The sequence below is a fragment of the Ambystoma mexicanum genome, chromosome 7q (genome assembly GCF_040938575.1).
Source record: "Ambystoma mexicanum isolate Mex_15411 chromosome 7q, UKY_AmexF1_1, whole genome shotgun sequence".
Classification (NCBI taxonomy): Eukaryota; Metazoa; Chordata; class Amphibia; order Caudata; family Ambystomatidae; genus Ambystoma; species Ambystoma mexicanum.
The window spans coordinates 565,086,526-565,099,328 of NC_090941.1; the positions used below are offsets into that span (position 1 = coordinate 565,086,526).

The 12,803-nt window shown below is 47.3% G+C and overlaps 1 protein-coding gene across 2 annotated transcripts in view; it reads right to left on the reverse strand.

Annotated features, from left to right (window-relative positions):
* ATP7B (ATPase copper transporting beta) overlaps positions 1 to 12,803 on the reverse strand; it is a 1,159,214-nt gene that overhangs the window by 666,078 nt on the left and 480,333 nt on the right. For both annotated transcript variants that reach the window (XM_069640108.1, XM_069640109.1), the window contains exon 5: positions 10,009 to 10,170. In XM_069640108.1, coding sequence (XP_069496209.1) covers positions 10,009 to 10,170 — 162 coding nt within the window. The remainder of the gene's footprint in view (positions 1 to 10,008; positions 10,171 to 12,803) is intronic.

The following is a 12,803-nucleotide window of genomic DNA, read 5'->3' on the forward strand; positions in this document are numbered from 1 at the left end:
AGCTAAGTGTTATATCTTGTAGGGGGATCTTAAGCGAGCCACAGGGGCTAAACAAGCAGAGTTACACAAACATTCCACTGGAGCACAAGAAAACCCGACAATTGGTGGAAGTATGCAGTGATCGACTGAGGTGGTGGAAAGGGATAAGGGGAATATCCCTCCACATAAAGAAGATTGAGGATTTTGTGTTTGTCAGAACTTGACTATCTTGAACTTTGAGAATCACGAAGGAACTTTTTTTGATAGACTGGCAAGAACGGTTTGCTTTTCAGTGGAACTTTCGTTATTCTCAACATTGGACCAAGACCCTGGAGGGATTCTTGCAAAAGACTGAAAAACTTGTATGAAGATCCAAGAGTGCAGGGCACTCCTTATATTTTCTTTAAGTTTTTGTCAAGTGGTAGAGCCAGTTTAGTAGATAGGTTTGGACCGAGGACTATTTTTATTTTTGACTTTAGACAAGTACCTTAGCTTAGTTTGATAGGAAGGGAACTCCCTTTTAGCAATAGGGTTAGGTAGGTGTTTTCCTTTTATTTGAATGAAAGTATCTTTCAACATGTCCTCTGGTCCAAGTCTTTCTGGCTTGCCACAGAGGTCAAGATCATAAGATATAAAAGTCTACAAGATATTCTCCGGAGGGGGCGCCGTGGAGTAGTCTTGAAGGGCTAGCTTTGGAGCCCTGTGACCGACCTACCTTCATCCGAATCAATCGGCGCAGATACTGCATTCCCCCAGCCATCGTTAACATGGTGGAAAGCTGACACTGTTCTGCTGACTTACTCTAAATTTGGGCAAGAATCAGAGCTGTGGGCCCGCGCTGCAGCCGTCCCGAGTTTTGCCCGGGCCGCGACTCTGCTGGCGGCCGGAGCCTTGTGACTGTGATGTGGCCTTGTGCTGCCGTAGCTGGGCGCCCACAGGAGCGCGTGGGGCTGTGCCACAGACTACCATCTGGAGCATCTGCTCCCTATGTGGCCTGCCCCCAACGTTAGCCAGTCCGTGTGCCGTCCCTCCCAAGACCATTACGGCTGAGTAGCCGCTGCAGGGGGAACCGAGGTGCTTGGGGACTCCCTGTGCCCGGCTGTGGCCTGGTGTTAGTATGGCCGTCTCCGGTCCTATCTCCGACTCCCTCTTGAGCCCTTGGACTACCTCATAATCACCCTGCAGCGAGGCCGCACAGAACCTGCTAAAGGAGCATCACGCGGCACACCCCGGAGTCTCCCACAGCCACGCCACCATACAACTTCCTCGTTAGAAGCGGAGAGGAGATTGGGGCGGCGTGGCGGCTGGGCCCATTTGCAGGCCGGAGATACACTGAGCTGCAAGAAGAACCTCGTGTGCAGCAACACCTGGACCCTAACCTACGTCCGAGGGCCAAAAGCGGCTCAATCCTCCCCCTGCACCCCCTACCAAACCGCTGGCGCTCCGGGTGGACCCGTCGAGCGCTAGCGGACGGAGGGGCTTCGGTGGAGGTGAAGTCCAGCAGCAATGCAGCGCCATGGACAATTGGTAAAACGCGCTTTGCGAGGGATTGGCCACGCTCCAATGGCTGTTACAGTGCAGCCAAACAATACAAATCTAGTGGCTGCACCCCGACTCTCAGGGACACTGCAGTTAGAGCTGTGTCGAGCAGGCCACTCGCCCCCAAAGGAGCAGTGCTGAAGGGCATGAATAAGGCCTCTAACAATAATACACACACTCATTAGCAAACGTTCTGGGCCCAATATCACACAAGAGACTAGTTAAGGGCTACAGCAGAATAAAAGGAGCAAACAATCTTGGTCCTAACCATCCATTGCTCTAGTAGCAGTTGTGACCTCTGCACTCAAATGCCCATATCTGTCAGCCAACGGCCCATACATCAGAGCTCCTGAGGGTCCCGTGCCCTCATATAGTTAGTGGACTGATCGCACAGAAGGGCGCAGACAGCGCAGGTGCACCCACTCCAGCAGTCTTGTGCCTACTCGTGGTGCTACATTCACATAAAGAACGGCTCCGGTTCCAACCCAGCGGGTCACCAGTTTCAAACTATCTCGCCAGACACAACAGAAGACCAAGATCAGCCAACTTAATAAGAACAGCAAGCAACCCTCCTCAGTCCTTCACCTACTTGAGACGTGACTGGGGGCAGCATCAAAAGTCTGCCCCCACTGAACTGTGGACCAGCTGACATACGTGGCAAGTGTCAGTGCACGGGCTCCTCCACCTCCGGCATCTACCGTGTGCGCTGGGTGCGAGCGGTCTGAACGCATGGGTGGAGGAAAGCTCCCTATAAGGATTGCGGACCACACATGAGGTAGGCGAGCTGGGCCAAACAAATGCTCTGATTTCCTCACAGGCACAGTATTGAGATAAACCTGGGCCCTGCCACGTAATAGACACGTACAATGAGCAGATGCATGGTGGGCATGGGAAATAATACCTCCCTGGATCTACCACTAGGTATGTAAACACGCGCAACCTCAAGGCGCCCTAAGATTCCAGAGAGCGCGACAAAAGACAACAAGAACAATCAAGAAGCACGTCAATTGGCCTAAGTGCTATAAGCGGTGAAGGAGGCATACACTTTGGTCAAGGAGTTAACTTCACGACTTCCGAGTGGCACTGTCTGCTCCCAAAGGTGCAGCTCTGATGCCAGGGATTAGGGGAAGGGCCGGACAGTCATAATCGAGAGCCCAGACAAAAACTCAAGTGGGCCAACAAGAAGAGTGTAGGGTCAGAGTCGGCAAGCAGAGAGTGATTCACCTCCCCTCCTTTGGAACACCCTACCCACACAGTTGAAACATCACCAAACACAATGCCATCAGATAAAGAGAAACTCCTAAGTTGTCTGAAGGGGTTGGAAGCCAGACTTACGAACTTGTTCCAAAACCAGCTGGAACAGATAAAGGAGGAACTGAAATCTTCCCTCCAGGAGGTAAGCAGAGAAATGGCGGACCTGGGAAGCAGAATAGATATAGTCGAAAATGGCTTATCAAATGTAGCAGAAGAATCTAACCAGAACAGCGTCCTCCTGGAACAGCTGGCCAATGCAATTACCAACTTGGAATTACAGGCAGAAGACCTTGAAAACCGTTCAGGATCAAAGGCCTCACCGAAACGATCCAAGACCATGACCTTAAGGACACGATGCAACAATGTTTCAGTAGCCTGCTCCCGGAAACACAGCCAGACCAAATTGGGTTTGATCGTATACACAGAGTTGGCCCAAAACAGAACGACCATGGAGCAAGACCTAGAGATGTCCTAATAGCAGTAATGTCCTACTGACATAAAGAAGACATACTGAGAGCAGCTAGATTCCACAATGACCTCATAATTAACGGCTCTCACATTCAGCTATACCAAGACCTAGCGCTGAGTACGTTCCACAAGAGTGGACTAATGCAGCCAATTACAAAAGTACTTCAAGCAAAGCAGATACGATACAGGTGGACGCACCCATTCGGCCTCTCCTTTACGTGGGAGGGCAAGCAGCAGAAAATCACTACCTGCGAGGAGGGTTGTGCAATCCTTCAGCTAGAAGAAGTTCAGGAACGGCTGAATGCCCGACCACGTCCTAATCCCCTAGACACCGCGGGTAAACTGTGGGAATGGTCAATCGAGAAAAAGCCTAAGTCAAAGAAAACAGAAAAGTGCAAGGTCCCGCAACAGAGCCAGGAATAACAAGAGACGGAACAACACTTGGAGAACCAACCAACCAGCAAATGTACAACTGTAAAACAATGATGGAGGACTACAATACATTGAAACATACAAAACCTACACGGAGGGGAAAGAACAGCACATCTGGGAAGTGGGGAGAATAAGGGAGAGCTGGAGGGCGGCAGGAAGAGCAAGGGAATCAAGGGACACATCGACAGAACAAACTAGAGACCCAGGGAAAACAAAAGGTAGACGTAAAAGTCACTGGAACACCTCAGTCCCAGCTGGTAACAACGCAACTTCTCCTACACAAAAATGGCTGAGTCAACGGTAATATCTCTGAACGTACAGGGCCTGAACTCGCCAATAAAACGATGGGTAATACTAGACAGGCTGAAAACAATGCAGACAGCGATTGGGCTCCTACACGAGGCACACCTCCTTCCTAGAGACAAGAAGAGAATGACCAATCAGAACTTTCCACAACAATTTTTCGCTTCAAGTGGAGAGAAAAAAAGGCGAGTAGCTATACTAATCGGGAGGGCTCTAGACTTCAAAAAACTACAAACCCTCAAAGACAAAGAGGGCAGGTACTTGGGGCTCAAAGTGCTGATAAGGGGGAAAGTGTACACAATCATATCTATTTACGCTCCAAACAGTCACCAAGATGTGTTCATAACGGCTTTGCTGGGAAAACTGGGCAGCGGGTGCGAGGGCCAACTGATAGTAGGAGGGGACTTCAATTGCGTTATGGACCCAATGCTTGACAAAACACTCCCCCCAACAACTACTGATCAGAAAAACAGACAAGCTCTGGGCTGATTCTCTAGAGAATTAGGAGTAATTGAAACTTGGAGATTCTTCCACGGAGACAGGAGAGAGTACACCCACTACTCAGCCGTCCATCTCGGATACTCCAGGATATACATGATCTTAGTATCCACAACATTGGTCCCACAAATAACGGAAGTAGAAATAGGAGTGGAATATCACTCAGACCATGCACCAGTGATGGTAGGTGTTGATTGGGGGGTGGAAGGGAGAAGAGCCAAACCTCCCTGGAGTTTAAACGAAATCCTCCTGAAGGACATAGCATTAAGGGCCCATATGGAGACCAGCATCAACAACTACTTCAAAGGAAACGACAACGGGGAAACGGCCTAGGGGGTAATATGGGACGCTGGAAAGACAGTGATCAGGGGAGAATTCATGACACAAGCAGTGGCATACTACCGTGAAAGATCATTGGTGACAAACCAACTAGAAAAAGAGGTGAAAGCTGCAGAAGCCCAACACAAAGCCCATGACTCGAGGAAATCTCTAAGAGCGCTTCGGAAAATCAAAGCTCAACTGGAGAATCACACGGCGGACCGGATCGCCCAGTCACTGCTACAAACAAAACAATCCTATTATATCAATGGGGGCAAGGCTAATCGTTTTCTGGCAGCGAAATTGAGAAAGCAAAAAACCCGGAACTACATAGTGCAACTAAATGACGACTGTGGAAAACCCCACACAGCAGAGCTTGATAAAAAAGAAATAATGAAGCGATTCCATGAGGAACTTTTAAATAGCGAGAACTTAGACCCAGAACGCCAACTCACCTATATCAATACTCTCCAGCTGCCCCAAATCACTGAGAAAGATAGAACCAATCTTGGGAATCCAATTACGGCACAAGAGATCAGCGATGCCATCTCAGCACTACCAGCAAATAAAACTCCAGGTCCAGACGGCCTTGGCAATGGATATTATAAGACATTCCGCACACAATTGCTTGGCCCGTTGACAAAACTATACAATACAATCAGAGAAGAGGGGAAGGTCACACTTGATATGGGGAGGTCTATAACTATTCTACCCCTGAAGCCAGGTAAAGATCCCAACAACTTGCGAGCTACCGGCCCATAGCGTTGCTGAACACTGACGCAAAAATCTATATGAAAATTCTAGCAACCCGTCTAATGAAAATTCTGCCAAGCATAATACACAATGACCAAGCGGGGTTTATCACTGATCGGCACACACAAGACAACGTCAGAAGGGCAGTAGTCGTCATAGATGCTGGGCGACGAACACAACAGTCATTTGCAGTGGCAGCTCTGGATGCCACCCGGGCCTTTGACAGCATGGACTGGTGCTATCTGAAACTGATCTTAGAGCGCTTCGGCTGTGGCCCAGTATTTACTAAAATGGTGCTCGCCAATTACCAACACCCATTGACAAGTTTCAGGATCAATGGACAGAGTACAGAGTTTGTGAAGATCAGAAGGGGCACTCGACAGGGCTGTCCTCTCTCCCCTCTGATCTTTGCGATGGCGATGGAGCCATGTGCAATGCAGTTCCGTCTTGATGCTCGTATCAGAGGAGTTACAATTGGTCAGGAAACCCACAAAATAGCCCTGTACGTGGATGACATTATGCTCTTCATGGGAGACCCAGAAAATACGATGCCCAGAGCGATGGCTCAACTGGAGGAATTCAGACAGGTCTCAGGGTTCTCTATAAACTTCTCCAAATCAAAAGCCATAAACATAACAGCAAGGAGAGAAGAGGCCGAGACATTGGAGAGGACATTCCCCATGGGCTGGGTGGAAGGAAAACTGGAATACTTAGGAATTCACCTTGCTAGAGAACCACAAAAGTTATATCAGACAAACATAATCCCGCTGTGGAAACAGCTACAGGAAGACATGCGCAGGTGGGATTCTCAGGAGCTGTCCTGGTTTGCCCGCATCACAGCTGTCAAAATGACTATCCTCCCTCGTCTCCTTTATGTATTAAGTTCACTACCAGTGCCCATACCGCCAGCCAAGGTCCGAGAGTTGCAAAATGCAATATTCAAATTCATATGGCATAGTAAGAAACCCAGGATCCAGAAATGAATCCTAATGCGCCCCCCCCCCCCACTTCCTGGGCGGCCTAGGAGTTCCAGAAATGGACAGATACATTTTGGCAGCACAACTAGCACCAATGCTGAGGGGGGGAAAATCCAGAGAACCATAAAGGATGGTGTAGAATCGAACAAACAGCTTCATCGGCGCCCCTAATAGCCCTGTTGAGCCTGAGAAAAGAAAACCGAGAGAGCAGAGGTGCGCTACTGGAAATGTCGAAATGGTCACTGCAAAGCTGGGATAAAGCCCAGAAAAAGAAACATATTCCGAGCGGAATGGGTCCATATACGCCACTGATGCACAACCCAGATTTCACACCGGGTCTTCAGCAAGGGTATTGCGCGGGTTGGTCAGGGGCTGAAACTATGTACCTGAAAGACATGTACAAAGACGGCTCTCCATTACTCTTCACAGACTGCCAGCAGAAATTCAGCATAGGAGAAAATGAGCGCTATAGATATGCCCAAATAAGGCACTGGATTACCCACCCAACGATGAAGAGAGCGGGCACGAGAACGCCATCAGGCCTAGAACTGTCGCTGCAGGAACGCAACACGGTGAAGGAAGTCTCCAGACTCTACAGACTTCTCTCCAATGACCAGCCGACCGACAATCGCACATACAAAATGAACTGGGAAAGAGACATGCAAGAGCCACTAACAGAGGAGGAATGGAAACAAGCATGGGCATGTCCACACAGATGCACCACGATAAAGGAATCTGCTTACAAACTATGCCTCAGATGGTATATGTCCCCGGACCGCATTCATAAAATCACAAAGTCATATTCACCAAATTGCTGGAGGAACTGTGGTGAGAAGGGAGACCTATTCCATATGTGGTGGACATGCCCTAAAGCTACCGTCTGCTGGAAAGAAATACTAAGCTACATAAAGGACATTTCAGGGGTTGAACTGCGGAGATCTCCGAAGACAATTCTATTAGGAGTCCGTACAGAAGGTAAATATGCAATGTCAGGAACGACAGCCAAGCTTATTACTCACCTATTATCGGCAGCAAGAATGACCCTTGCACAAAACTGGAAAAACAAAGAGGTCCCAATCTCAGCATGGTGGTCGATCAAGATCTGGGGAGTAATGGCCATGGAGAAGATATGCGCTACCAGTAACGGTAAATATCTAAGATTCTTAACTACCTGGAACCCATTCCATGAACATGTGCGTGACAGAGAAGCTCATTTCTTCAAACGCTGCCTACTCCGGAACACGCAGGTCACCTGAATTCTCCCAGACATAAAGACATTGAGACACTAACGCCAGGAATAGATTCTAAATAGTCTGAACTCTAAAGTGTAAAATTGTGATTAAAGTTGGGGGGAGAGGGATTTATAGGGGGTGGGGGATAAAAAGATAGGGTGAGTGGAGGAGGGGGGAAACTGATAATCCTTGAAGGCAATGCGAACTCCTACGAACTGTAAGACATGAACACAAGTAAAATGCAGAACCTAAGTGATTATTGTTGGCAAATGTTATGTTGAAATTACTTGCATGCCTTCGAACCAAAAATAAACATGGTTTAAAAAAAAAAAAGTCTACAAGATGCTGGATTACCAGTAATGTAAACTTGCTGGTTTTTGTTTGAAGTAAAATACATGTAGCCTCTGACTTTTGTTTCTGCAATGGATTTGTAGACTGCAAGTCCTGGTTTACCCACATAATTTGCTGATCCAGAGGTTGCAAGTAATTAAGTAAATGGAGAACAGCCCAAGTAAGAAAAATGCTTACAATAATGTTGAGGTCCACGTTCTGGAAGCACGTTGGCTAGCTGGAAGCTAGCTGGACGGTTCCTGGCCCTTACAGGATTGGCCTACACTTCCCAGAGGCCGCTGCACTACGCTTTCACGCAGAATTCCATAGCGACATCAGCAGGCGCTTCCGGGTCTCAGCAGACGCGGTGCAGGAGGATCTCCAAAGAGGGTTCGCGCAGACCAGGACGGCGCTTGACAATTGTGAGTATCTGGAAGTTTATGTTTTTTCAGAGAGACTTGTCTGAACCGTATTCATAGTTGCAAACATGACTCATTCCAGTCTGTATGTGCTTATCCAGTCCCGGTTTTTCTTTGTATTCTGGGAATTGTAGTCCTGCTTTATAATGGGAAAAGTGGAACTTCAAGACCTAGAATGCAAAGAATAAAACAGGACTGGATAAGCACATACAGACTGGAATGGGTCATGTTGGCAACTATGCGTATTTCTGTGTTCCTGGATTCTTCTTCGGTCTGTTCCTCTGTACTAGTGACAGGACCGAATTGGAACTCCTCGTTATGGCCCCTTGGTTGCTCTCTTAATATATGCTTCAGCCCGTTCCTCTGTGCTGTTAACATGGACCCGATTGGAACCTCTGGCCTAAACTTTTGTTTGCGTACTTGGACTGGTTTCTTCTCCGCTGGAATCCGGCTAGACCTCTGCAGGAACGGGGGTTTCCCTTAGCAGCGTCCTCGTAGCTCCCTGCGACATTCCTGATTTTTCCTTTCTCATTTTGCCCAGGGCGGTTCATCCCTTCCTCCCTGTTCTTCCTCCTTATTCTCTTTCCCTGCATTGTGATCCCTGACTTTAAGGTGCATTGCTTTTGATTTGGAAGTGGGTGGGAAGGAGAACTACATCATCGTACCATACATATTGTACTCTCAAACAGGCCAGTACCACACCGCAGGCTTCTCCTGTTTGGGCTGCCATCACAACAAATAAGTTTAGAAATAAAGTAGACTGAACAGCGCCTCAATACTTGGGCTGCTCGTGTGCTTTATAAATGCAAATAAATAAATGTGCCTGAGAAAATGGTAGTTAAAACACCAATAATGAGCCACAATATTTTAGTTTTGCAAAAACATTTTCCCCTTTTAAACAAAGATACATAATAGAAGACATAATGGAAGAAAAATCAAGTTCCTAGAGCACATACCACCAGTTTAGGACTTATTGTACCTATGCTGAAAGGTAAATAAATAAAACATTCTGCATTTTCATTGTAAAGCCCTTTGATGGTGTCTGCCCAGCAAACAGAGAAGGAAGTTAAAAGTGCACAGGTATAGCAGGACTTGAAATTGAACCATAACACGATTAAAGGGATCAGATGTTCTTCCAATGAATTAATTATAGAACATTGTCCTAGCTGGCACTGGCTTCCAGTGCTTCTTATTAAATATCTCATCCTACTAGACACTAGGCTCGTTGTCTACAGGGCCCAGTGCTGCAATATGATTTCACAGATAGCTGCAAGGACAGCAATAGCAAAGGGGCATCATGGATGCCATTTTAACCCAGAAAAGCCAGATCTTCATTTAAGCGAAGGGTGAGGGCGGGTGGGCAAAGCAGCACATTGCTGGGAAAGCATACATCCTTGCACTGCCTAGGTGTGTTGATTTATGGTCTTTTGCTTGAAGCCTATATGACACAGTGCATTTTTCAATTCATCATCATTGTGCATCTCTTAATTCATTTGCATCTCTTACCTGAACGATCCCGATTATATCTCGTGGGCCAATAATTTCAGGATCAAACTGTATGTGAACCTTACTGGTGGTAAGTGCTACAGTGGCTTGTATTATGCCATTGGTTCTGGATAGCCTGGATTCAATATTATTGACACATGATGCACAAGTCATGCCAGTCACCTAAGGAAAAGGAAAGAATTAGAAAAACAAAAAATGAAACTAGCATTTTCAATAGCAGTCGCAATACTTTGTGTGTGGACCATTGAAAGCCGGTATTATTCTACTGCATGGCTAACATAGGGTTGCTACATTCCTTCATATGGGGTTGAAGTCAATATAGGTCTTCCAGTTCCTACTCTGAAGCCTAGACTTTCTTACACCAAAACATATATTGCGATGTGTTTGGATACAACCCAAGAAAAAAGTATATGTGAATGTTTTGGGAGAGTCTGGACCAACTGCATGGCAGCACTGCGAATGTACTAGAGGAAGCACAATATTTGTTCTGTTTAAAAAGGCCAGCAGAAGGGAAACAACCAGCCCTGTAAATAAGCAATGGACTGCCTACTTTTACTACATAAAAACAGGTAAATATTCCCAACAAAAAATAGGAATTAAGAATGCTCACTGCATAAAATAGGAAACAAACATTGGCAATGGCAATAGTTTTGGCGTTTATTGAAGTTATTTGTATTTTGCATTTACAGGGACATAGGGGAAAAACAGTTTTTACATAGATGGAGCTCATATTGTTAAGGCACCACTGTTAAGGAGACAGCCAGTTTTTCAAGGCTTTGCGGAATGCCCAGTACGAGGTCTCTGCTCTTGGGGCAGGTGGGAGAGAGTTCCAGTGATTTGCTGCCACCGTGAGGAAGCTAGTGCATCCTTCTCGAGCTCGTTTAAATTTCAGTTTGGTGAGGCGGTGAGAATGGGCTGACCTTACACGTCTGTTCGAGTTGGCTCTGGCAATTCTTTGTGACCAATAGATGAGTGCTGAGTGGTACAGACATTTTTTTGTGATGGAGAGAGTTTTGAAATGATCCTTTCTTGAATGGGGAGCCAGTGGGCCTCCCTTCTTGCAGAAGAGATATGCTCTCGTTTCGGAATATTGAGGGCGGAACGTAGAGCATTGTTTTGGATCACCTGCATCTTGCTGTTATTCTGATTTGATGTACCTGCACAGAGGGCGTTACAGTAGTCGAGCCTTGATCCAATGATTGCTCGAGCATTGGTGAGGCTACTGGTTGGTGTGAGGAGTTGCCCGACAGCATAAATCAATTGGGTCGTGTAGGTGGCCGAAAAAGGCACTGGAGTTCACTTGTCTTGTTAGTGAGAGGGTGGCACCCAGGTGGATGTCCAACGTTTTCACTGAGGTAGAGACAGGGATCCGTAGGCCATCAATACTGAGGGAGCTGTATTGGACTTTGAGCTTCTTTAGCACTGCTGGGGAGCCAGCAAGCAGGAGCTCTGTCTTGTTGTCATTTAGGCAGAGACGGTCTGTGGCCATCCATGCCTGGCTTGTCATGTAGGCTTTGTTGAGGGTGATGGAATCGTTGTCGTAGATGCCTGACAGGGGGAGAATTGGTGTGCCAGCGGCATGGTTGGTATACCATATGCCGATGGAACCCAGAAGGTCGAAGAGGGGTTTGGTGAATACACTGCATAAGGTGGGGGATACACATGATCCTTGTGGGATGTGTAAGGAACTCATGGTGGCAAAAGTAAAGACAAACACAAGTGATCACAGCTCAAGGGTGTTTATTAATCTGTATAGGTAAATTGGAAAAACACCTTATCTAATCATAAATCTGAGATGGGTGCTAGCTTCGACCATCAAACAATAATAAGGCAGTCCTAGCGGTATCTTTGTCAAATAAAAAGGGCCTATACTAAAAAATATGGAACAAGTTACTTACCTGTAACTGTTGTTCTCCAGCATGGGTCTGGCATGGATTCACATGCTCATGAATATTCCCCGTCATCAGGCTGGGAATCCTCGGTAAAGAAAAAAACAGTATCAGTTTCGTTTCTGATCTGTCTTTCGTAGTAATAACCAATCACTGGTCTCTGCGTCATACTGACCACAGCCAATGACTGCCCTCTACCTAAGCACCGCCTCTGGCAGCCACCTTCAGATTTGGAAGCACGTGAAGTGGCAGTATGACCAAGTGAAGAGCCGCAGAGGGGTAGGCGGGAGGGTTCGCATGTGAATCCATGCCAGACCCATGCTGGAGAACAACAGTTACAGGTAAGTAACTTGTTCCTTCTCCAGCATGGGGTCTGGCATGGATTCACATGCTCATGAATAAAGAATACATAGCAGTACACACATGCACAACCACGGGAGGTGGCAAAGGCTCAACATTAAGCATTACATCAAACTCAACATTAAGCATCTTACCTCCTCACCAGGCTCACCTCAGGCGAACAGGTTGCGCAGCACTGCTTGGCCGACCCTGGACTCCTCCCTGGAATCCCGATCGACGCAGTAGAATTTCGTGAAGGTGTGCGTCGACCTCCACGTAGCAGCCCTGCATATGTCCAGCAGGGGCACACCAGAAAGGTACGCCGTGGTAGCTGCGATCGCTCTGGTGGAATGAGCTCTCGGACGGCCAGGCAGCGGTCGGTTTGCCAACCGATGACAGTACATGACACAGCCGGAGAGCCACCTGGAAATGGAAGCCTTCGAGAGAGCCTTCCCCTGATTGACAGGTCCAAAGTTCACAAAGAGTTGTGACGTCTTCCGAAAACACTTCGTGCGGTCCACGTAGAACTTCAGCGCTCTAGCCACATCCAGCGAGTGCAAAGTCCTC